Source organism: Coregonus lavaretus (assembly GCF_964263955.1).
Source record: "Coregonus lavaretus genome assembly, chromosome: 12".
NCBI classification, from domain to species: domain Eukaryota; kingdom Metazoa; phylum Chordata; class Actinopteri; order Salmoniformes; family Salmonidae; genus Coregonus; species Coregonus lavaretus.
The window spans coordinates 16,042,930-16,069,837 of NC_139999.1; the positions used below are offsets into that span (position 1 = coordinate 16,042,930).

The following is a 26,908-nucleotide window of genomic DNA, read 5'->3' on the forward strand; positions in this document are numbered from 1 at the left end:
AACGGTAGTATTGAATAGAGATGTCTCAGATGTTACCAATACATTCAAAATCACCTTAAAAGTGTATCGTTATAAAATATACTACAAATGGACAGAGAAGTAATACTACAAATGGACAGAGAAGTAATGTGCTTACGGTTGTTCATATATGCAATATAAAACTCTGAATCCGTTTGTTCGCTTCCTGGAATCCAACTGATATTTGCAAAGTTGTCACTAACTGAGGAACTAATATTCAACAGGGCTGGAACTGACAGACAGATGAGGGAGGAAGAGGGGAGAAATGGCAGAACAGGGTTAGTAAAGGATTAAGGATAGTACAGATCACTTTCACACACACAAAAAAACGTTGGCCAGGGACTTGTTGATGTAGTCAATCCATTTGCTTATGCACATACAGTACAGTATATGTAGCCTAACAAATGTGTCTCATGCTTAATCATATTGGAGGATATAGAATGAAGGCTTATCAATAACTGGCATGTTTCCTGAATCACTTATAATGAAATTGTCAAAGGAAAAGGAAAGCCAAGGAAAGCCAGCAAAGCTGAATGGAAATCTAAAGATATTAGGTATTCACTGAAACGAGCAGACTAATGAACAATGCAAAACCCTGCTTATTGACTTTGCATGTTCATTTTCTTAATACAACTGATTGCTATCGCTTTTCAAATCACATAGATTGTGCTTCTCTCTACAACAGTATACACTTCGATGGAAATGTTAAATATCAGGGGTGAGCAGAAATCCCTGTGCCTCACTGCAGCTTAACTCATGTACACGGTGGTGCTGCATACATTAGACAATAACAGACAAATAAATTCTCTGAAGACTGACACTCCAGGAAATCAAAGAATCACTGCAGCTGGAGGGAGGTTGAGGATAATGCACCACTTCATTTTGCAAGTTGGAAAAGAAAGGTTGCACTGCTTTCGTACGACCGGTCAACGGCAAACAATCCCCTTCTCTCCCTCAGGCGAACATGCAAATCTTCGACTGTGTCTCCTGCTCAGGTGTTTGCTCAGGTGATCATTCAGAACACAAGGACACCTGTGTCTGGCCTACCCATCCCTGTGAGCACAAATGACACACCATGGGTACAGCTGGTGTATGACTCTGTAACTATGGTAATTCCCATCATTCGCTTTGCAAGTGACAAAAAATATTTCAGGGCTTGGTGTGTTTGTCGTTGCACTGCTCAGCCTGGTATTTAAGGCTGCAGAAAGCATCTGTTGCCACAGCAGGGAGCGCAGCCCTGGCCCTGCCACCATGCCTGCAAAATGGCTCTTCAAAGTCAGGGAGCTTTTTTAAAGCTGAGCCCAGTACACTGAAATATTCTGATCTACAACTTTCAACAGTTTCCACTTATCCACTTATCTCAGTTTCCCCTAAATATCACCCTCTCTGTAAGAGCTCACACCTCCTGCTCCTCCTCCTCACTCTGCCTGGCTATGCCGACAAATGTTGCTATGGACGTTTCCTTGTCCAACAGCACTATAGTTGTTTACCCAGTTGAAGGTTACATGGAAATGTCAGGTGACTGTTCGGTCAATATTCTGCTGTGTAAAGGAGGACTGGGGCCCAACAAATCAATCCTTGTTGGGCCCCATATTTGTCCTGTTTGAACTACAACACACTACACTCACACCTTCGGGTATGGAACATACTAAATAATATGACTGTCTCTTGATGAGTTTTTTGAGGTGTTTGAGGGACTTTAACTCAACATCGATGCTTAGGGTAGTTTTCATTGATTGAACTTAAGCTCAAAATAGAGAAGAGTATTTGTGTCATATGGTATCACTAGAGTTGAGTGTTTTCACCACCGGTGGCCGGTGGCAACTTAATTGGGGAGGACGGGCACATAGTAATGGCAGGAACGGAATCAATGGAATGGTATCAAACACATCAAACACCTGGTTTCCATGTGCTTGATACCATTCCATTCACTCCATTCCATCATTTATTATGAGCCGTCATCCCCTCACCAGCCTCCTGTGGTTTTCACATATGGCTATCATTGCCATATTGAACACAATTGGTTGTATGGTGGCACCTTAACTGTTTTAGAAAAAGTTTTAGAACACCTACTCATTCAAGGGTTTTTCTTTATTTTTACTATTTTCTACATTGTAGAATAATAGTGAAGACATCAAAACTATGAAATAACACATATGGAATCATGTAGTAACCAAAAAAGTGTTTACCAAATGTCACGCCCTGGCCTTGAGAGGCCGGTTGATTTTAGTTGGTTTGGTCAGGGCGTGAGAATCTATGCTGGGAATTCTATGTTTGGTATCTAGGTATTGTATTTCTATGTTTGGCCGGGTGTGATTCCCAATCAGAGACAGCTGTCGCTTGTTGTCTTTGATTGGGGATCATACTTAAGTAGCCTGTGTGCCTACCTATGTTGTGGGATCTTGTTCCTGTGTTAGGCTTGTATTGTGTATAGCCTTGGACTTCACGTTACGTTGGTTTGTTGTTTTGTTTTGTGTTTATCATTAAATATACATGTTTGCATACCACGCTACACCTTGGTCTGACCCGTCTCTCAACGATCGTGACAGAAGATCCCACCAAAAACGGACCAAGCAGCGTGCCCAGGAGCAGCAGACACCCTGGACACAGGTGGGGAAGAGTTTTTGGACACAGGAGGAGATTTTGGCAGGAAAAGGACCCTGGGCGAAGGAGGAGGCGGCGTCGGCCGAGGAGGAAGCCCGCGGGACAGCCCCAAGAAAGAATTTTGGGGGGGCTAAAAGGGTGGTCAGGGATCGATAGAGAAGAGCCCCGACCACTGCACTCGTGGGGGCTCAGGGAGGAGTCTGGGCACGGAGAGTAAAGGACTGGTATAGTCGTAGACCTCCAGCGCCGGTTCCCAGTCTGGTACGGCTTGTGCCTGCTCCTCGCACCAAGCCAGTGGTGCGTGTTCCCAGTCCGGTACGGCACGTACCTGCTCCCCGCACCAAGCCAGTGGTGCGTGTTCCCAGTCCAGTACGGCCCATCCCTGCTTCTCGCACCAAACCAGTGGTGCATGTTGCCAGCCCGGTACGCCCCGTACCTGCTCCCCGCACCAGGCCAGTGGTGCGTGTCTCCAGTCCGGCCCGGCCCTTGCCTGCACCTCGCACCAAGTCAGTGGTGCGTGTTCCCAGTCCGGTACGGCCTGTGCCTGCACCTCGCACCAGACCAGTGGTGCGTGTCCCCTGTCCGGCCCGGCCCGTTCCTGCTCCTCGCACCAGACCTGTGGTGCGTGTCTCCAGTCCGGCCCAGCCCGTTCCTGCTCCTCGCACCAGACCAGTGGTGCGTGTTCCCAGTCCGGCCCGGCCCGTGCCTGCTGCTCGCACCAAGCCAGTGGTGCGTGTTCCCAGTCCGGCACGGCCCGTGCCCGTTCCACCGGTGCCTGGTCCAGCACTGGTCAGCTGCTCCACTCCAGAGTCAGAGCAGTCCGCTCCACCGGTGTCCAGTCCAGCTCCGGTCAGCGGATCTACTCCGGAGCCAGAGCAGCCACAGGAATGGAAGACCCAGAGTTACCTCTGCTGCAGAGGATAAGTTCATTAGAGTTACCAGCCTCAGAAATTGCAGCCCAAATAAATGCTTCACAGAGTTCAAGTAACAGACTCATGTCAACATCAACTGTTCAGAGGAGACTGCATGAATCAGGCCTTCATGGTTGAATTGCTTCAAAGAAACCACTACTAAAGGACACCAATAAGAAGAAAAGACTTGCTTGGGCCAAGAAACACGAGCAATGGACATTAGACTGGTGGAAATGTGTATTTTGGTCTGGAGTCCAATTTGGAGATTTTTGGTTCCAATCGCCGTATCTTTGTGAGACGCGGCATGGCTACCACAGCATTCTACAGTGATATGCCATCCCATCTGGTTTGGGCTTAGTGGGACTATCATTTGTTTTTCAACAGGACAATGAACCAACACTCCTCCAGGCTGTGTAAGGGCTATTTTACCAAGAAGGAGAGTGATGGAGTGCTGAATCAGATGACCTGGCCTCCACCAAATTGAGATGGTTTGGGATGAGTCGGACGGCAGAGTGAAGGAAAAGCAGCCAACAAGTGCACAGCATATGTGGGAACTCCTTCAAGACTGTTGGAAAAGCATTCCAGGTGAAGCTGGTTGAGAGAATGCCAAAAGTGTGCAAAGCTGTCATCAAGGCAAAGGGTGGCTATTTGAAGAATCTCAAATATAAAATATATTTAGATTTGTTTAACACCTTTTTGGTTACTACATGATTCCATATGTGTTATTTCATAGTGTTGATGTCTTCACTATTATTCTACAATGTAGAAAATAGTAAAAATAAAGAAAAACCCTTGAATGAGTAGGTGTGTCCAAACTTTTGACCGGTAGTGTATACCTATGTTGGAACGGATGAACTTGGCCATGTGGGAGACTGTAGGGCTTGGACGTGAGGGGGAGGCAGACTGGCCTGAAAAGGAAGACACATCTGGACATTATTGGCTATTTTTTGAGTCAGGGAGTGGGCGCTACTAATAAAATTGTTAGTACACTACATCTACGGGTATAGTGGACTGATATTAGTTTCTAGTCTACAGATATGTCTACTATAACAACTAGTCTGGGTGGTTACTACTACAGAGCAAATCAAATCAAATGAAGCTTTATTTATACAGCACATTTCAGACATGGAATGCAACGCAATGTGCATCACAAGAGAAAACTAATAAAAACCTATAAAAACAAAAGCTGAAATATTTACTACACAACAAACATAAGATAAAAAACTAAAGAATGACAAAAACTGAACGACTAAAAAGCACACTAAGGAAAAAACCCTCTTTTAAATATGTCCACTCTTTCGGCCCTCCTCAGGTTCTCTCTGAGGCAAATACAGAGGCTGGGGGCATAATAACTAAAGGCATCCTCTCCATGCCTCTTGGTCCTAGGCTTTGGGGTAGTTAAAAGGCCAGTCCCAGAGAACCTGAGAGACCTACTGGGTACATAACTTAAAAGCATGTCTGACATGTATTGGGGTGCACAATCGTGGATTGAGCAATGAATACCATCAAACAACTAGCAAATATGGTCTAATTTGTGGTTAGAGGTGATCATTGGTAATGATTTATACTATAGGAAGGGACTTTTCCTCTGTTGAAACAAAGACATCATCATTTGAACTTTTATTGACAATACAATATACAGCAGATGCATGTCTGATAGCCTTCCTGTATGCTGTACCTAAAGCATAATTTGATCCCTCTGTTTGTAATACGTGTGGCATTGAGCCTGATGTTGTTGGAACAAAAGTCAATATTCATTTACAGATTCACTAATGAGACTGGATTCATATTAATTTATAAACGGGATCCTCATTACCATTTTTACTGCAGAGAAAACCACAAACTTGGTCTGAAAACAGGGGAGTCTGTATTGGTCTACTAATGAAAGGAGGCATCAGAGTGCTCAGCGCTGATGGCAAGGGCACGCAGCAGACAAGGGCAATTATTCACAGATGAGGGGAGTATCTACATCATCTTAGTTCCTTATTTGTGTGAAACATTACGTGTCTTAATGGTTGCTGACATCAGACTCAGAAACCTTTTCTAAACGGCTGCTTGACCTAGTCAACCATGCAGGCAACTGGGCCAGGAGCTGCTGTCTCCAAGATTCACCTCCCACCTGTATATGAGCTCTTTATCCATATTCATGCACTCATAGCTAGTCTATGTTAAAGAAACTGCGTACAGTATAGCTTATAGAAATCATACTAACAGGTATATCAGAAGAATAGTCTTTGTCAGAAATGGAATGCGAGAGCTACAGTACTACTCTAGTATCCACCAAGGATATGATACAAATAATTCATGGAAGACTCATGCAGAAATATATCAATGCAGTTATTTCGCAGAGAATATACCTGTGGGCATGATTTACAGCAGTGTTGGACTACAGAAGTTGTTTTTTACTGCACATAAACAGAAATCTACATACTGAAGTTGACAGTGGATACCGCTGTGGAAGCTGGTGAGGAGACGAAAAAGAAAAAGGAAAGCATTGCCAAGCAGATACATGTATGGAAAGTGGTTTTAGCTTCCACACCACACAGTGAATATATAATCAAGAAGATGGATACCCACCTGACAGGCATACATTATCATCAATTGCATAAGTTAAAAGCCTTACGTACTTTAGCATGGCACGAAAGAACATGTGCTGACACCAACTGCAATATAAGCATGAAAAAGATGCAAAATGTTTCCCTGCATAAATGTGATGGGAGATCCAATCATGTAAATGAAGTAGATTATAACTCAGGGCCATCTCAGTCTAACCTGAGTTTACAGGGTATACATCCAAAACAATATTACATTACATAAGTCACTTTAATCCTACCTATACTGTACATTGGCTTGCGAAAGTATTCACCCCCTTGGCATTTTTCCTATTTTGTTGCCTTACAACCTGGAATTAAAATTTTTTTTTTTTGTGGGTTTGTATCATTTGATTTACACAACATGCCTACCACTTTGAAGATGCAAAATATTTTTTGGGTGTGAAACAAACAAGAAATAAGACAAAAAAAACAGAAAACTTGAGCGTGCATAACTATTCACCCCCCCCCCCAAAGTCAATACTTTGTAGAGCCACCTTTTGCAGCAATTACAGCTGCAAGTCTCTTGGGGTATGTCTCTATAAAATTGGCACATTTAGCCAATGGGATTTTTGCCCATTCTTCAAGGCAAAACTACTCCAGCTCCTTCAAGTTGGATGGGTTCCGCTGGTGAACAGCAATCTTTAAGTCATACCACAGATTCTCAATTGGATTGAGGTCTGGACTTTGACTAGGCCATTCCAAGACATTTCAATGTTTCCCCTTAAACCACTCAAGTGTTGCTTTAGCAGTATGCTTAGGGTCATTGTCCTGCTGGAAGGTGAACCTCCGTCCCAGTCTCAAATCTCTGGAAGACTGAAACAGGTTTCCCTCAAGAATTTCCCTGTATTTAGCGCCATGCATCATTCCTTCAATTCTGACCAGTTTCCCAGTCCCTGCCGATGAAAAACATCCCCACAGGATGATGCTGCAACCACCATGCTTCACTGTGGGGATGGAGATGAGAGGTGTTGGGTTTACGCCAGACATAGCGTTTTCCTTGATGGACAAAAAGCTCAATTTTAGTCTCATCTGACCAGAGTACCTTCTTCCATATGTTTGAGGAGTCTCCCACATGCCTTTTGGCGAACACCAAACGTGTTTGCTTATTTTTTTCTATAAGCAATGTTTTTTTTCTGGCCACTTCTCCGTAAAGCCCAGCTCTGTGGAGTGTACAGCTTAAAGTGGTCCTATGGACAGATACTCCAATCTCCGCTGTGGAGCTTTGCAGCTCCTTCAGGGTTATCTTTGGTCTCTTTGTTGCCTCTCTAATTAATGCCCTCCTTGCCTGGTCCGTGAGTTTTGGTGGGCGGCCCTCTCTTGGCAGGTTTGTCGTGGTGCCATATTCTTTCCATTTTTTAATAATGGATTTAATGGTGCTCCGTGGGAGGTTCAAAGTTTTGAATATTTTTTTTATAACCCAACCCTGATCTGTACTTCTCCACAACTTTGTCCCTGACCTGTTTGGAGAGCTCCTTGGTCTTCATGGTGCCGCTTGCTTGGTGGTGCCCCTTGCTTCGCGGTGTTGCAGACTCTGGGGCCTTTCAGAACAGGTGTATATATACTGAGATCATGTGACTCTTAGATTGCACACAGGTGGACTTTATTTAACTAATTATGTGACTTCTGAATGTAATTGGTTGCACCAGATCTTATTTAGGGGCTTCGAAGCAAAGGGAGTGAATACATATGCACGCACCATTTTTCCGTTATTAATTTTTTAGAATTATTTTAAACAAGTAATTTTTCTCATTTCACTTCACCAATTTGGACTATTTTGTGTATGTCCATTACATGAAATCCAAATAAAAATCTATTTAAATTACAGGTTGTAACGCAACAAAATAGGAAAAACACCAAGGGGGATGAATACTTTTGCAAGGCACTGTATGTACAGAAAGTATTCACAGCCCTTGACTTTTTTCCACATTTTGATGTGGTACAGCCTGAATTTAAAATGAATTAAATACAACATTTTTGTCACTGGCCTACACACAATACCCCATAACGTAAAAGTGGAAATATGTTTTTCGAAATGTTTACAAATTAATAAACGGTCCCTCAGTCGAGCAGTGCATTCTAAACACATATTCAAGCAAAAAGACCAGGGAGATTTTCCAATGCCTTGCAAAGAGTGGCACCTATTGGTAGATGGGTAAAGATTTTTTTTTAAAGCAGACATTGATTATCCCTTTGAGCATGGTGAAGTTATTAATTACACTTTGGATGGTTTATCAATACACCCAGTGACTACAAAGATACAGGCATCCTTCCTAACTTAGTTGCCAGAGAGGAAGGAAACCGCCCAGGGATTTCACCATGAGGCCAATCGTGACTTTGAAACAGTTACAGAGATAGGAGAAAACTGAGGATGGATCAACGACATTGTAGTTACTCCACAATAATAACCTAATTGACAGAGTGAAAAGAAGGACGCCTGAATACAAAGTGTTAATTTTGGGGCAAATACAATACAACACATTACTGAGTACTAGGGTTGAATGGCGGGAACCCGGTTATCGAGATTGACCAGGATTTACCACCCAAAACCACTCCCTTTTCCCGGGATAAATAGCTGTGAGAAACCGGTAAAATATAATACATTATTTATATGAACAGCATGGCTTGAAATGGAGCTGTTAAATGATGTGCAATGTCTAAATCTGGATTATCTACGGCCTCTGCATGATGAATCAATGCTCAGGGTGGGGACAGACTGCCCATCTCAGTATGGAGCACAGTTCACAATGCATGTAGACCTGTCATCTCATCATGGTAACTTTTTTTCTTGTGACAGGTAGGCCTACATTTGCTGCAGCATAGCCTATGCTACAGTAATATAAAGACCGAATGCACGTCGAATTTACTGTACCCATATCCATCTGGCTTTCGGGGGTCACCTTGTCTTTTAATTGTAAAGTTTTTTAGTTTTTTAATTGCAGCTGCAGAGTTTTATAACAGCCTATCACTTGAATATCATTGCTTTAAATCAGTGCACGGGCAAGCACTCTCTCGCAGTCTTTCACTCTCTCCATCAACTCCATTCAAATTGCATCCAGAATAGATCATCCTGTTCTAGATTGATATATAGCCCTAAATATAGATGTCCTAGTGTACCTCTTTCAGATAATAAATGTAATGCAGTATTAGCCTTATATTTAGCTAATTAATGATGGGTTATGCATTATAAGCTTCTAACTTATAGCCTCTGTCTCTTGTGCAATACGCAAGCACCTGTGCTCCCCTGGCCTCTCCTTAAAAAACACTCCTTAGCTCTTGGAGTCCCATGCAGGAAAAGCTAGACTAGAATAGCTTGATGGACATTATTGTTTTTGCATTTCTTATACCAATAGACTATTCGAAGAGGGACGCAAGCTCTTTTTTGCTTAATGTTAAATACAGCAGCCCATAGAACTCACAGATATTTTGAAAGAAGAGCGAACGCGCGATGGCGGTAGGCTATAGCAGCTATTTATACAGACCCATAACCATTCAATCTGAAGAGAAGTGAAAGCCTTCTGCATCTAATTATAGTCCGATATAATTCAAAGATGTCATAAGAACTATGAAGACAACGAAACGTATTTTATTTAACTGTTGAAAGCGAGGAAGCAATGAAGCAACAATAGAGAAAGAGGAGGTAGGCTAATAACATTATGGGAAATATTATGAAAGGTATATATGCGTAAGCCTACTAATTATACAAATAGGCTCTATTATATTTCAAAATTAAAGTCACATTCGCTAACCTATACTTGTAACTTTGTAGGCCGCATGTGCTGCAGCAGAATCACATGTTCTCTTCTCCTTTTCATGGTTTGAATGATGTGCGTAATTCCAGTCCATATAATACAGTATAATACAATACAGTACAGTAATACAGTTCACACTCAAAAAGATTAGCCTACTGGAGCTAGTTTAATTTATTTACCCAATATAGCATATAGCTAGCTACATTTATGGGCTTTTATGTTTTTCTGTCATGCATAATGTGTGGTAGCCTACACATACAGTGGGGAGAACAGGTATTTGATACACTGCCGATTTTGCAGGTTTTCCTACTTACAAAGCATGTAGAGGTCTGTAATTTTTATCATAGGTACACTTCAACTGTGAGAAACTGAATCTAAAACAAAAATCCAGAAAATCACATTGTATGATTTTTAAGTAATTAATTTGCATTTTATTGCATGACATAAGTATTTGATACATCAGAAAAGCAGAACTTAATATTTGGTACAGAAACCTTTGTTTGCAGTTACAGAGATCATCCGTTTCCTGTAGGTCATGACCAGGTTTGCACACACTGTAGCAGGGATTTTGGCCCACTCCTCCATACAGACTTTCTCCAGATCCTTCAGGTTTCGGGGCTGTCGCTGGGCAATACGGACTTTCAGCTCCCTCCAAAGATTTTCTATTGGGTTCAGGTCTGGAGACTGGCTAGGCCACTCCAGGACCTTGAGATGCTTCTTACGGAGCCACTCCTTAGTTGCCCTGGCTGTGTGTTTCGGGTCGTTGTCATGCTGGAAGACCCAGCCACGACCCATCTTCAATGATCTTACTGAGGGAAGGAGGTTGTTGGCCAAGATCTCGTGATACTTGGCCCCATCCATCCTCCCCTCAATACGGTGCTGTCGTCCTGTCCCCTTTGCAGAAAAGCATCCCCAAAGAATGATGTTTCCACATCCACGGTTGGGATGGTGTTCTTGGGGTTGTACTCATCCTTCTTCTTCCTCCAAACACGGCGAGTGGAGTTTAGACCAAAAAGCTCTATTTTTGTCTCATCAGACCACATGACCTTCTCCCATTCCTCCTCTGGATCATCCAGATAGTCATTGGCAAACTTCAGACGGGCCTGGACATGCGCTGGCTTGAGCAGGGGGACCTTGCATGCGCTGCAGGATTTTAATCCATGACGGCGTAGTGTGTTACTAATGGTTTTCTTTGAGACTGTGGTCCCAGCTCTCTTCAGGTCATTGACCAGGTCCTGCCGTGTAGTTCTGGGCTGATCCCTCACCTTCCTCATGATCATTGATGCCCCACAAGGTGAGATCTTGCATGGAGCCCCAGACTGAGGGTGATTGACCGTCATCTTGAACTTCTTCCATTTTCTAATAATTGTGCCAACAGTTGTTGCCTTCTCACCAAGCTGCTTGCCTATTGTCCTGTAGCCCATCCCAGCCTTGTGCAGGTCTACAATTGTATCCCTGATGTCCTTACACAGCTCTCTGGTCTTGGCCATTGTGGAGAGGTTGGAGTCTGTTTGATTGAGTGTGTGGACAGGTGTCTTTTATACAGGTAACGAGTTCAAACAGGTGCAGTTAATACAGGTAATGAGTGGAGAACAGGAGGGCTTCTTAAAGAAAAACTAACAGGTCTGTGAGAGCCGGAATTCTTACTGGTTGGTAGGTGATCAAATACATATGTCATGCAATAAAATGCAAATTAATTACTTAAAAATCATACAATGTGATTTTATGGATTTTTGTTTTAGATTCCGTCTCTCACAGTTGAAGTGTACCTATGATAAAAATTACAGACCTCTACATGCTTTGTAAGTAGGAAAACCTGCAAAATCGGCAGTGTATCAAATACTTGTTCTCCCCACTGTATATGTATTGGATAATGGCACAATTATTTGGGCTTTTTTGGGCTTGGGCTCATTAAATGTTATAATAATAATAATATGCCATTTAGCAGACGCTTTTATCCAAAGCGACTTACAGTCATGCGTGCATAATTTTTTTTGTATGGGTGGTCCCGGGGATCGAACCCAATACCTTGGCGTTACAAGCGCCGTGCTCTACCAGCTGAGCTACAGAGGACCAAATGTTGTTAATGTAGGGCTCATAAAATGTATTTAATATATGGTTCATCAGGGTCAGGTAGCATCAGGTTTGAATTTTCATGCTGATCAAAGCTCAAATCAAATCCAGACATATGTATATGCTTTATAATGCTTTTGAATGACACTTCCGGTTTGGCGGGAATATTTGCAAAAAAATACAGGGAAAATATTCAACCCTACTCTCCATATTCTCAAGCATAGTGGTGGCTAAAAAATTAACGGAATGGAGCTAAGCACAGGCAAAATCCTAGAGGAAAACCTGGTTCAGTCTGCTTTTCACCAGACATTGGGAGATTAATTCACCTTTCAGCAGGACAATAACCTAAAACACAAGGCCAAATCTACACTGGAGTTCCTTACCAAGCAGACAGTGAAAGTTCCTGACTGGCCGAGTTACAGTTTTGACTTAAATATATTAAAAAATCTATGGCAAGACCTGAAAATGGTGGTCTAGCAATGATGTCTAGCAACAAAATGTAGAATAAGTCAAGGGGTATGAATACTTTCTGAAGGCAATGTATCTACCTCAATTACCTCATACCCCTGCACATTGACTCGGTACTGGGACCCCGTGTATATAGCCAAGTTATCGTTACTTGATAAAAATAATGTATGCACTAACTGTAAGTCGCTCTGGATAAGAGCATCTGCTAAATGACTAAAATGTAAAATGTAAATGTATTTATTCTTTGTGCTATTATTCTCTCTGCATTGTTGGTAAGGCCCGTAAGTAAGCATTTCACTATTAGTCTACACCTGTTGTTTATGAAGCACGTGACAAATAAAATATGATTTGATTTGACATTACTCCCACACAGGGAGAAAGCATATTTATTTTGGTTTCACACTATAATGGTGTTTTGTTTAGTAAATCAATCTAAACATGCATTCTCGCAGCACACCAAATTTGATGTTTTTTAATTCATCCCAGAAGCCTGCTTACAGTTTTTGATTGAATAAGATATGTTTTGTTATACATTTATATCAATTTAAAAGCCCTTACTATTAGAGAGTACCCAAATCAATTATTACTATTGTTAGACAGATGCTATGTGTGATGTGGCACCACAGTACAGACCCTCCATTACACATTCAAGTATACTTGCTTATTTTCATTAAATTCTAATCATATTTGACTGGTGTCACCCTCTTATCTACACTCCCACAGACTCAGTTGAATTGAGATTGGCCTGGTTCCGACAGAGTACATCTACCACTCGACTGAAGTAGAAATGACATATAATTCATAAAATGAAAATGTTGTGTTATATGCATGAACCAGACATTGCAATGGCTTGCAATTTACTTACCTTACCAATTCCTATATAATTATACAATATGATACAGAAAATGTGAATTTTCTCTTGCTGAAGGCAATTCTCTTTTCCAGTGGATTGTTTCCTAGCTCGCTTTCTCCTTCAAATCAATAAGCACTTGCTCTTTTATGACAATGATGAATGAAACCCCTTCTCACACCCTTATGATATTGTTTACCCACAAACATTACTTAGATGGAGATATGAAAAGCCTGGCAGTTGGAGCCAATATCATATTCCCTGAAATTCAATGAGCTAATACATTACTGAAATGGCTTGGTCATCTACAGTCTACAGGCTTGGTCATTTACAGTGTACAGGCTTGGTCATTTACAGTGTACAGGCTTGGTCATTTACAGTGTACAGGCTTGGTCATTTACAGTGTACAGGCTTGGTCATTTACAGTGTACAGGCTTGGTCATTTACAGTGTACAGGCTTGGTCATTTACAGTCTACAGGCTTGGTCATTTACAGTGTACAGGCTTGGTCATTTACAGTGTACAGGCTTGGTCATTTACAGTGTACAGGCTTGGTCATTTACAGTGTACAGGCTTGGTCATTTACAGTCTACAGGCTTGGTCATTTACAGTGTACAGGCTTGGTCATTTACAGTGTACAGGCTTGGTCATTTACAGTCTACAGGCTTGGTCATTTACAGTGTACAGGCTTGGTCATTTACAGAGTACGTCATCCCTCTAATATAAAGTCCTGCTACCACGTCTCGCTATTTCCCTTGACAGTAAACCCATACCCCCCTTCCATTCCCAAAGGACTTCCTCCAGTCCCCCTGCCACACCCTGTGTGACTTACGTGCTTCAGGCGTGGTGATGCTCTCCTTGCTGACCCGGGGCCCACAGCCCACCCTGGTGCAGGGGCGCAGGTAGAACTTGTACCTACTGACGGCCTCCAGGTTCTGCAGGACCCACGTGGTGGTGTCAGGGTTGCTGATGTCCACAGATTGCAGGACACCCACCTCCTCTGTGTCGTTGACTAAACACACAGAGACTCGATTAAACGTGTCTTCCTGTATCAATGGACACAAAGGATCTCTCTGATACAGAAGGAGAAAATAAGCATTTGATTGATCATTTGAAAAGGACACTCATAATATGTTGTGGGTTTGGTGGATATATGATCACATTATGTAAGCATGTAGTCATGGGTTTCATGTTTTGTCACAATGTTGTTTGGAACATTTGTTTTGGACTGATAACAAACTGAGCATTCTACTCAATGTATTGTCAATGAGCACTGATGAAGATGTAATCAAAAGTGCATTACAGTGGCTTAGAAATAAATGGATGCAGTATAACGTTAGCTAGTTAGTTAAGATTGAGGGGAGGACACCGGATTTTAGCTAGCTACTGTTAGCATAGCTAGCTATTTTTTACAAACTTTGCTAGCTAATGACAACATTGCCGTCTGTCTAAAGTACATTTGACGACATGCTGGCAAAGTTGTTTCCTACTAAACATTTGACTACTTTAGCAATGTCTTGGTATTTCCAGGCACTATAGTGTATCACGACTTTAGGACACCACTATTACGCCACCGGTAGAGGGCGGCTTGAGAGCGTTCATAACAATGGCATGACGCGACCGAGTGACAGCGGTGCAACCTATGAATAACATCTGATCTCCATTGTGAGTTGGTTCTTCCTTCCCTAGAGATGGAACCGGCCGTCAATGTAACGGTGTAGGTCCTGTGAAACCTGTGAAATATTAAGTTAGCAAGGAACCTCTAAGAAGCTGGGCTCAGCCCTGGAACAGCTTTGCAGCAGCCTTTTAATTCCTCTGGTGCTTCCTCTGGTGTATTATCTTTACCATTAACATCACTTCCTTCAAGGGTACTTCAAAAACCCCTCACTTCAAAAGTCCATCAGCTTTTGGCCCTCTTGTGCAGCGGCAAAATCAAAAACCATTAGGGAGAGTTGCTGTGCAAAGCTGTCGTTTAAACTTTGTAATCAGCCTCTTCGTTGTTATTGTTTCAGGCCAGGGAGGGATACACACATGCACATTATAGTTGTCCTGTGACTGTTTCCTTTGAGATGAATCTGGGCCGTTGGTTGTGATGAAGTCCCCAGTGGACGGGATAGGGTCACTTACCAAGACCATAAAAGGCTGTGACACGCTGGCCTTGATAAGCGCTGCTGGGGTCAGATCACAACACACCACACAGGCCACACCCTGACCAGACACTGACCCCTCTCTCACCAAGGGGGTCATCCTGGGTTATACTATCAATGAGTCACACTGGATATCACCTTCCATGCTTTCTGATGCCATCCAATAACAGACATTTAACATTTAGTTGTTTTCAACCCTCATTATTTTCTACTCAAGGGTATTTTTATCTGAGTTTTTGTTCTCCATGTGATCATGTTCTCATGCAACCACTTGTGAGATTTAAACCTGTGGATCTTCACGATCAAAGCTCTGCATGTATTTTCTTCGATAATAGGACCACATTTTTGCACCAGCTGTAGGAGCTAAACTAGAAACTGTCATTAACAAAGCATTAAACAATGCGCTGTAGCACCATTCATAAGCACAACAATATATCCTGGTGGTAAGATCAAGGAGTCGCTAGTCATATTGAATGAAGGGAGCCTGTTGCATGTCAGAGACTGCAGTTTAACAGGGAAGAGGAAAGATTTGTACATACTCAGCTGATACTCTAGCAGATATCCTGTAAGGACTCCATTGGCCTCCAGAGGAGGTGCCCAGGTGAGAGTGACGGTGTGCTTCTGAACATCTGTGACCCTGAAAACTGGGGTTTTCTCTGGAACTGTGAAACAAAAGAATATACAAGTAGTAAACAGTATTACAGCGTAGCACAATAAGCTTGTCTCCAGATAGTTATTTTCTTCTTCAGTTGCACAGTAGTGAATTAATATGTTCCATGGCACCTCACCTCAACACCCCCCACCCCCTCCTGTCTTACCTCCCTCTGGGGTTTTGAAGTTGACGGCGTGGCTGCCTGGCCCGTTGCCTCGCCTGTTGAAGGTCATGACGATGAGGCTGTACTCAGAGAAGGGTGTGAGCCCTGGTACCATGGCATGGTTCCGGTCCCCCGGGAATGTCAGAGTGTGTTCGTCCCCGTGAGTCTTCTTTGAGTCCAGCAGACTACGCAGCCGCCACCAGTTTATCTGACACAGCCATGACAGAGAGGACACACAGTGTTATGAATCTAACAGATCGTATGTGAGAAAAGGACAACAAATCATAAATGGGGAAGGCTATAGTCTGGGTTATAGTATTTTTCGCTAGTGGCCTGTGTAAGGTAACAGTGAGCTGCCAGCGCTAGGGAGACAGAGTGGGGTGAGAGGGCCAGAAGATCCAGCGAGGTCAGGGTCTCTCCCTTTAAACTGTGTCTGAAAGCTTCAGGACTGTTTTAAAGAATTACCCTGTAGCCTCCCAGATGTCCATGCAGCTTGTCCTTGTGAATACCCGTCCAGCTGACCTTGACCAGCGAGTTGTTCATCACCTCCACCGCTACATCATCAGGAGCCGCTGACGGAACTGCAGGGCCAAACACACTCACATCACAGTCCATTCAGCCCATATGTCACACTAAGTACCGTAAAGATCACCCCAACATGTGAAATATAAGCTCAGCTTTATGGTGAATGATCCACCAGATCATATGTGTAGTATTAGCTGGGTTGAGTATTTAGGTGCTTCAAAGATATGCTTCTGTAAAATATGAATCTATAGATCAGTGACTGCAATCTAAATAATGTGATATACCACTTTCACAAGGTAGGAACTAGTGTGAGGCTCACTGCTATTGCCTAAGCGATGATACCAGACAGTATGACAACAAAGTATCACGAAACCTCTAAAGGAAGACAACACATTCTTAACAAGGTTGAGGTGCTTTTGTATCTATAACATTGTATTTGACCTGAGGTAACTTCCTGAGGGCAAGTCCAAAATAAATCTAAAGATGAAGAGTGAAATATAAATAAATAAAGTGAAGTGAAGTGGTTTATGACTTCTAAAAGAAAGTTTTAGCTCAATAAAGCTACTACATGCATATCACACAATCAAACATTGGATTTCATCAGCTACTTTGGCCTTTTCAGGGAAAATAGTCCATATTTTATGGACTGTAGCCTACCATAGACACAGCTAAATGGTACATACCATACCGTATTAGCCTTGTACATTTCAATAGTATCATTATTGTGAAAAACACATAAAAACTCTCTGTGTTTAAGTCACTCACAGTCCTCTCCAGAGTAGCCCATCACCACTTTGGGTTCAGGTCCCCATCCCTGGTGGTTCCTTGCCTGGATCCTGATCTCATATGGCACAAACGTGGGAGTGTCCTTCACCACAAACGAGTGTCTTTTCACCACATGCTCCTCCCAGTCCTCCTCCACATCCTGTCTCTTATAACTCACCTTATATTCAAGGCCTGGCCCATTGTGTTCAATGGGGGATAATGGCTGCAAGAGTGGGGAAGGTAAGAATATTATATTTCCTTCTTCATCTAGGCTATTGCAGGATTATAATGGCAAGCCCATACACTTGGATCCTAATAAGGCTTCGATAATATAAAATCAGTAAAACAATTAGACATTTGGCTGGGTGCTGGGTCCAGGCAGCTCTGAGGCACCCCTCTGATATAAAGAGCAGGCTTCACAGATTATAGAGAGATCTAGTGCTTTCCTCACAATTGCCTGACCATGATGGGAAATAGAACAAGACACTATTATCCACAAAAGCAAATCATTAACAATAAGGGAGATCATAAATTCAGAAGCTGTATTACTCTGCAGGAGCAGGAAGATGATAGTGGGAATGAGATTCATATTTTTATAATAAAGCTGAATTTATTACTGTACATGTAAGAACTCTTCTCTCCACTCTTTTCACTTTCTAATCAAAGCACCACCATGAGCTGCTTTGATAGCAATCCCATTCACCATCAAAAATAGCTCTTCTAAAGTTATGAATCAACAATATGAAATATCAACAGCAGGGATATTTGATTTCTGAAGGATTCTTATTTATAATTGCATGTACACTCTTAGAAAAAAGGGTTCCAAAAGGGTTCTTCGGCTGTCCCTATAGGATAACCCTTTTTGGTTCCAGGTTGAACCCTTTTTGGTTCCAGGTAGAACTCTTTTGGGATCCATGTAGAACCCGCTGTGTTCTACATGGAACTAAAAAAGGGTTCTACCTTGAACCAAAAGGGTTTTACCTGGAACCAAAAAGGGTTCTTCAAAGGGTTCTCCTATGGGGACAGCCGAAGAACCCTTTTAGCACCTTTTTTTCTAAGAGTGTACAATATTCTAGCTTATTTTCTCTTTGAATAAAGAGAGTCTTTGATTTCCCCAAAAATATTCAGTATTCAGAGAGGTGCATACGTATTCAAGGAAGGTACAGTATATTGAAGCAACAACATTCTGTTTCTTACCTCCCAGTTGATATCCATTTCATGTGGCAAATGACCTTCGATTTTGATATTTTCAGGGTTCTTGTCAGGTGCTGGTGGGAGAGAAGAAATATGGATTTTGGCAGAAATCTCCTGTGAAATGTGCAATCAGAGTGGAATCAATTATCTCAGATGTTTGAGTGTTTTAAAGTTCAACGAGCGGCGGAGGCAGCTCTGGTGGCCTGTACGGTGATATGAAGGAGGAGGACAAGGCAACATGAGTGGAGGACTTCCTACCTGCGGGAGGGGTCTTGTATCTCTCTGTGGGCTTACTGGGGCGCCCTCTGCCCACTGCGTTGACTGCAGACACTCGGAAGCGATAGTCGACATGTCCGTAAAGTTTGAGGACTGCCGAGCCGTGATTTCCAGGAACTCTCTGAAGCTCTCTCCAGGTCCCCGGCTCCCACTGGCTCTCCTCATACTCAATAATGAACTCTGTTGACAGGGTGAGACACACAGACCAGTCACCAATCTGCCCAATCCTTTTGCCAAAGGGGCTGCTTACCTAATAGCCAGCTGTGCAGAAAACTATTCAGACCCTGCACTGAGCAGGATACTTGCTCCAAAAGATTAAACTACTACTTTGTGTTGGGATGTTGACATGAGACTAACACAATAATAAAGTACTAATTCCATTTTTCTTAGTAGATATGTGCCATGTTATTACAGGCCTGATGCTCCAAAATGCATGCAGAGCTGCTGAATGTGTTTGTTGTGTTTGCAGAGCCAGGTGGATGGCCAGACTATTACCAGTGGTTGAGCTGTTGTGGTCCTCCCCAGGGATCCATTTGAGCTTCACACTTCTATCCTTGTGTTCAGATAGCACCAAGTTCTCAGGTGCATCTGGGATGTCTGGAAAACACCACCACAACAACAACATTGCTTTGATAACACACAAAGACAGGGCATCCTCTGGAGTGGAAAAGGACTGAGGAAAAACGTTAGAAGCAGAAACTGACCAATGGAAAATAAAGAAAGTGAAAACTGTAACTTCACGTAGTTATTTGTTGGCAGGTCATCGACATTTTTTTGGGGAGGAGGAATCAAACAATGTAAACGCATTTTACTGTAAATGCAGAGCCATGGTCTGAATCTGAAGACATGTGTAATCATGTTCTGCTCTGAGTAGTATGCCATGGCACGCTTGGCTTCAACATATGGATCCATACTGTGACATGTATTTCTGTTGTGCTGGGGGTCATAGACCCTTTGGGTCTGACCAGGCTTTGATGTATTTTACATAATTTGCTTACCCAGCACTATGAGAAATGCAGAGGCAGTGTCCTGGTCCATTGGAGTACTGGCCACACACTTGTACATGCCCTGGTCTCTGTGGCTTACGTTGACGATCTGCAGTATGCCATCCTCTATGAAATATCTATCGGCAGAGAAAAAGAGAGACAACCTATTGATCCGTGCCATCTAAAAAGCAAGTGAACTTTCCGGCTAGGCTTATATCTATCTGTAACACCACAAGAAAGGCTTCATCTTACCCAGAATTCTCTGTGTGGTTTAGTGCTATCTCCTTATCGTCTTTTTCCCATACAACCTCAAAGTCGCCACTGAAGGAGTTGTCGTACACCGCCAGGCAGGAGAGCTGGGCTGTGCTTCCTATTAGGACCTGCAAGTCTTCTGGGGCCTGGAATATCTTGGTGGGATCTTGGATAGTTCAAACACACAACTGTATATGTAAAGGGTTCTGTTTAGGATCCATTTTTTTCTGACTATGTGACTGAAGCAGGGACAACTAGGTAAGACAGTTTTCAGGTCACATAGTCAGAAAAAACACATGTTCCTAGACTAGTGTGTTAAAAAACTGCTGTCTTGTATTGAGTTTTATACCTTTAACATCGAGTAAGGCAGTGATAGCAGACTTCCCTTCAGTATTCTTGGTGTAACATGTGTATTGGCCCATGTCCTCTTTTTCCACATTATAGATCTCCAATGATCCATTCTGGTGAACTGTAAACCTTGGTCCCTCAACAGACCCTGTTGAGTCCTCCTTGTTCCTGTAAAACATTCAAAGCAATCAATTAAAGTCTCCATTTGCGATTTAATTCAATTACAGAAGAATGTTGTTGAGCACTTCAGTAAGATGCTTCTTTCTGTACATTTCCTCAGTAAACAGTGGAGCACCAACCAAGAAACAGATTCTGTACACAGGTGTTTCATAACTATCTGATGACACGTTGATATCTACTGCTCTCTACTGGCCTCTGAGAGGACTGGTTGGAGCTAGACTAGCCTGGTATTGCCTGGGCGCCAATGATGACATCACATGACAGCAATAGCAGAATGAGCTGGATAAAGCCCATACTGATCTGGGAACAGGGTTAGGGAGAGTTTACTCACCAGGTAACAGCAGAGGGTGGAGAACTGAAAACCTTGCAGTGCATCACTATAACCTTCCCCTCCACAGCTGAGTACTCCAGACCTTCCTCTGTCAGGATCATAGGAGCCAGATCTGTGGGGAGAGACCTCCCAGTGAGTGATTCAGGGTTTGGGATATGAATGAGAGAGAGATTGATTTTCTAACTTCCATACAGATATGAAGGGATTTAAGTGTGGTCCTCCACTTGAACAGACTCCGTCTTGCAGTATTTGGCTACAAAGAGATACAAAGAAAGTCCATTAAAGCCAAAATGTTGTGGTGAAAATGTTATCTTCCTTCTTTGTTAATTGCCATGTATTTGAAAAGAATGGCTGGACTGTCAATTAAAATATAAAAAATGAATAAAAAATGAAAACAAATGGAATAATGAGTGCTACATTTTAAATAAATGTTTCTTATCATTTCTAGCCAAAACATCCTGTGTCTGTCTCACTCCACAGAAGCTGTGAATTTGCATCCAGAAACAGACCAGTGACAAACTCCAGACATTTCTGAAAAGCCAAAGAGAGCAAATTATTTTTTATCTGCTCTTGTAAAAGCAGCACATGTTAGTGTTATGGCATTGAATTCTGAATGGACTGGAGAGACGTGTTAGCATATAAATGCCTGGGAGCAGGCGGAGTGAATCCCAGGGGATGTGGGTGGGTAGTCCGTATGGAGGACTGTGGCACTCAGACAGCCATTCCTTCACCATGGCCGAGAGCTGCAGGGCAGAGCCCGTGCCAGAGCCTTCTCTCAAATCAGACACAACACCACTCACAGACAGTCTTCCACTGCCTAACGCCAATGTCTGGCAATTACAGAGAAACAGATGCTGCCCGTTCCATTGCCAAGCAACCAGGTGGATTCTTTACTGCACTCATACAATTTCATACTTAATGTGTAACTATAAATAAACGGGCATGTCTGGTAAAACAGAGTGATTAAGGCTGAGATGTAGCAACTATTTATTTGTAACCAATAAAACTTAAAGCCTCAGAGGAAAGTCAAGGCTATTTTCAGAGGTGGAGAGGAAAACCAGTGAAGTCCCATAAACTTACTCATGATCATGATATTGGCATTGGCCAGCAGGGTTCCATGTCTGTTGGAGGCCTCACACTGGTAGACAGCACTGTCAGTCGATTTGGCGTTGTGCAAGACAATGGTGTCATCAGACTCTTTTCTGTTAAATGCTGGGACCTCTGCAATCAACAATGATATCCATTAACTGTGCATCAATAGGCAGTCCTGGAGATAAGACATGCATGTCTTGTTGAGGTACACTGAGAACATACCCTCAAGAGGCTTTCCATTCACCCTCCATTGGATGGTGGGCTGAGGAGTGCCAGTGGCGGAGCACTTGATGAGCACCTCTGAGCCAATCATACTAAGCTGGCTCTCAGGCTCAGACACCCACCGAGGAGGCTCTGGAAAGACCAACATCAAAGACAGACATAAACCATCTGTAACCAGGGAGGGCACCAGGCCACAGTTTACACATCTCAATAAATGGCTAATTTATTTATTTATTACATGGAAATCAAAATACTTATGATGTTTGTGTTATCCACCCAGAGACAATTCTGAAATTGTGACTTTTTGATGCCCTCTTGAAAAGCAGTTCATTCAATGTACTCTAGATGGCACTCTTTCTCGTGAAAATGTGTTACTATTATGATGTACCTTCCTACAGTTAAACCTAAATTCAGTTTAAACTATACAGCTTTTTTTCAGATACACATACCTTCCACTGATATGTCAAAGTAGTGGACGGCCTCTCCGTGGATGTTCTTAGCCTTACACTTGTACTTCCCACTGTCGTCTTCATCGACCTGGTCAATGCTCAGGAGTTTCCCATGGTTCTCTATTGTTGCTCTGTCAGGCAGCCTGTGGCCTATCTTCCCCCACTCAATCTTGGGAGTTGGACTGAATAAAAGAAGAGGGTCAGTGAAATGTTGTATGAGCAGGTTGTTGTAATTGCTTTACATTCAGTGGCATGTACAGCAGATATCATGTTGAAACAGAGGTAGGTTTACTTACAAGCCCTCTGCAATGCACTCCAGTAGTAGCTCATCACCTTTCACCAGCTGTGTCTCCGACTTGACACCAGAGGGCATCAGAAGACTTGGTTTTCTCTCCACGATTGAATTGGCTTTGAGAATAGAATACAAACAATCAGTGTTTTTATGCTTAGTTAGTTAGTTAAACTGGTAAATACTAAAGTGGTTTTTCAAAGAAGGCAATGAATGGGTCGCTTGAACTGTTAACCTACAATGTAGTCTTTGGATCCCCATATCACACTCTGGTATGGAAAAATGGAGGGGGTGTTCTAGACAGATATATGGTATGGAACGTAACTTACCATGACCCGGACTGCTACTTGAGTCACTGTTTGAATTTTCTGAAATGAAGGTGGGTAACATATGAAAATGTACAAAGCATCCATAGAACAAAAGTGACAGACAAGGCGGTGGTTTAAATGAATGAAAACATCAGTGGCATCAAGAGCATGGCAAAGAAAACTTTGGAGATGCTGTTGGATATTGGGAATGTTCTTAATCATGCACATGATCATAATGACAAATGCATTGGATCAGAGCTTGAGACCATTATGGTGATCAAAACAAAGCCCTTTCCTAACCATAACAAGCTCTGTGCTGTAGCTGAGATCATAAATAAACGTAATCACAGTCTTTTAGATTGACACCTACTGCTAGTGACTATGACAGACATGGCATTCTTCTGTACGATGGTGCGTATCCTGGGGAAGGCAGCGAAGCAGCAGTAGTCTCTGTGGCTGTCCTTCTCCAGAGCATTAGAGAAGAACAGGTCGCCGTTCAGACCCATGGACACCCTGGCATCCTGCTCTATGTGCTGAAGGCCTGAGGAGGTGGAAAGAGGAGGAAATTCCATATAAACCAGATTTGAGTAGGTTTTATTTGAGCAATTGTGCGTCAATAAAATTGCAGGTGTCAACACAAAGGATTGGACATGACTTAGACAGGCCTCTTCCAGGGCGTGTCAGGGTGTCAGCTCTGGGAAGCCATTAGTCACTTACCGATGGTCATCCAATAGATCTGTAAAGGAGGGATTCCTTTAGGAGGGTTGCACTCCAGAATGACAGGCTGACCCTCCTCCACCTCGATGGGATCAATCTTCTCCTTAGGAAACTTCGGTACATCTATTCCACCACCCCCCCACCCCCACCAAAAAAAAAGTTTACAATGATTTGTCAGTCATTTAGTGTAGTTGCCTTTCTCTCCAGCAGGTGGCAGTCCTATGATATTAGTGTTTTGTGCTGGTTGTGTGTGGAGGTGTTTGTGTTGAGCCAGTGAATTGGATTTTACAACACCTTCTTTAGATATTGGCTTGTCATTAGTACTGTTGTGCTGCATGTCAGCCACACTGAATGGTTGAAGCACGAACAAATTTAGTCACAGTTCCCCTCTGTCTGGATTTCTTTAAAGATGTATGTACTATGCTTTGGAACTATATGAAAAATGTACCAAGGGAAATGATGGAGAGGCTAGATCAGTCTTCCTTCTGCCACACGGTCTATATCGGTATAGATGAGAGGCAACTGGGTGTGGAATGCTCTGGAGGTTCAATGACTTTCTGCCATGGCTAATACAACAAACAACTCACGATGGAGCGACACATTGGATTCCAGGCCCTGAATCACTTTGAAAGAACTGTAATGGAGCACCAAAGATCTTAGGGATGTATGGATGTATGCTACTCACGGGGCACAACAAACTTAATTTCCTCCGTTATGGCTGTCCCTAGTTTGTTCGAGGCATAACAGCGGTATGTTCCCTGGTACTCCGTGAGGTTCCCAGTGTTGGGGATCACAAACGTCCCCGTGTTTTCCTCCTTGATCAGCCTCGGGTCCTGGTAAGGGTCAAACTCTTCCCCATTCTTCGTCCACCAGAATCTACAAAATCAACAGTTCAATCAGTCACTGATAACATTCAACGTTAACCTTGAAAATGTCTCGTGTTTCAGCCAAAGGTACACAGTGTGTTCAGTGTCCGAGGTTGGCACTCACAGTATGTGCAAGACTTCACATCATGAAATCAAACACCCAAAAACAAGGTGACATGCCAAATCAATGGCCGGTGGTGGGCTGTCTGTTGGGCTGCTAGCGAGCTCTCCTGGGTAGTCCCTCTCCCATCTGCTGGGTATGGAATGGTAGAGTAGGATACTCATTACTCACTCTGGCTCGGGGTTCCCTTTGGCTTCACACGTCATGGGGAAGCTCTCATCGAAGGGGAAGGCGATCAGAGAGCTGGGGGACGCCTCTGTGATGGTGGGCAGCTGCTCAACTGGACAACAGACAACAGGGACAACACTTTAATTAAGAAAACTCCATAGACCTACAGATTTCTTATAACATAATCTCTCACACTCTATTATTAGGTGTTATGGGATGATTAATTTCCATTATGATGATATTTCCTTTTACAATAGTTCTATTTCACAGTCACATACTGTTTGAACCTGTTCTGCTTTGTCCATGCTTTCTTTCTTGTTTAAGTGATATGTGTTAGAAATATACTACACAACTACAGATGACAACAACAGTAAAACTAGCGTCATGAGGTCAGGCCAGTAGGACCAGTGGTGCAGGTTAAAACTACATGCCACTAAGTGGGTGACAGTTCAAGACAATCCAATTCTAAGATGTTGATTGTGTGAATAAAAGGAGGATGGCACATGGTACAACTGCTGTGTTGCTGACCACTGAGCCAAGAGATTAAGTGAGGACAGACAGACGGTCACTAATGCTGGATGGGACAGGGAACGTCAGAGCAAACTTACTGTTTACATGACCTAAAACTAGAATATCCATGGCAGCAGGAAGACAACAAACAAAAACACAGACAGAAGTTTAAGCATAATCCAGTTTTGTGTTGGTTGTAGACCTTTATAAATAAAACACTTTAGCCCACATTTAAGGAGATTGCAGGAAATGAATCCCCTTGCATCAACATAAGTATGCGTTGCATTTTTGAAATGTTATTTTTATGTGGCCCCTTAAGAGATGTTTCTGAATAATTTAGATGGAGGAAAACCTGATACTCGTTTCCAAGGAAACTGTAAGATACACAGCCCCAATACAAGAGAATGAAGAAACCTGATTTAAACAAGAAACCAAAACCCAGCCAAGGATGTGTTCCATCCATGAATATAATATAACTGATTTTCAGTATGATACAGAATTACAGAATACTCAATATTTCAAAGAATACATGTGGATGGCTTTGACCATTACAGATATTGGAAAACAAAATCAATATACTATACTTTAAAAAAGCTTTATGGTATCCTGCCCAGGCACTTTAATGGAAAGTGAGCACTTACCCTCCAGTGGTATGTCTATGGCAGAGGTTGGGTGAAAAGCACAGATAATGGCGACCACACCCACCAGGAGAGCCAATCCTGGGCTCCACCTCGACGACCTCATCCTCATCACTCCACAGCAGACAGCAATCTCAGAGTTCATCTTGGGGGAAGTGACGCACGCTGCTCTCTTCCAGCTCTCAGTTCACCTCTATGGCATGCAGAAGACGTGGGACCTGCAAGTGCAGCACAGACAACAGAGAGAGACAGAGTGAGAGAGGCCTCCCATGAATCCAGATCCACCCACACGTCAGGCAGACAGACAGTAAGGCAATCCCACACAAGGCAGAGAGAGAACCCCTGGTGACTGAGAGAGATGCTCAGTCAGGCACAACACACGTTTCCAGCACAGCAGTCAGTCACATCAGCAGGGACCACATTCTGGGCTTCATGCTTAAAGC

General features: G+C 42.9%; 1 protein-coding gene across 2 annotated transcripts in view; it reads right to left on the reverse strand.

Moving 5' to 3' along the window:
* Positions 1–26,908, reverse strand: part of LOC311139010 (neural cell adhesion molecule L1-like protein) — an 84,053-nt gene that overhangs the window by 6,094 nt on the left and 51,051 nt on the right. For both annotated transcript variants that reach the window (XM_084173837.1, XM_084173838.1), the window contains exons 2-23: positions 26,469–26,683; positions 25,321–25,429; positions 24,848–25,038; positions 24,163–24,285; positions 23,816–23,986; positions 23,467–23,505; positions 23,145–23,256; positions 22,849–23,030; positions 22,400–22,531; positions 22,166–22,306; positions 21,086–21,197; positions 20,576–20,742; positions 20,227–20,392; positions 19,987–20,111; positions 19,484–19,585; positions 18,971–19,168; positions 18,716–18,786; positions 17,519–17,741; positions 16,694–16,809; positions 16,232–16,436; positions 15,953–16,075; positions 14,099–14,278 (exon numbers count right to left, since the gene is read on the reverse strand). In XM_084173837.1, coding sequence (XP_084029963.1) covers positions 14,099–14,278; positions 15,953–16,075; positions 16,232–16,436; positions 16,694–16,809; positions 17,519–17,741; positions 18,716–18,786; positions 18,971–19,168; positions 19,484–19,585; positions 19,987–20,111; positions 20,227–20,392; positions 20,576–20,742; positions 21,086–21,197; positions 22,166–22,306; positions 22,400–22,531; positions 22,849–23,030; positions 23,145–23,256; positions 23,467–23,505; positions 23,816–23,986; positions 24,163–24,285; positions 24,848–25,038; positions 25,321–25,429; positions 26,469–26,610 — 3,130 coding nt within the window. In that variant the 5' untranslated portion in view covers positions 26,611–26,683. The remainder of the gene's footprint in view (positions 1–14,098; positions 14,279–15,952; positions 16,076–16,231; positions 16,437–16,693; positions 16,810–17,518; positions 17,742–18,715; positions 18,787–18,970; positions 19,169–19,483; positions 19,586–19,986; positions 20,112–20,226; positions 20,393–20,575; positions 20,743–21,085; positions 21,198–22,165; positions 22,307–22,399; positions 22,532–22,848; positions 23,031–23,144; positions 23,257–23,466; positions 23,506–23,815; positions 23,987–24,162; positions 24,286–24,847; positions 25,039–25,320; positions 25,430–26,468; positions 26,684–26,908) is intronic.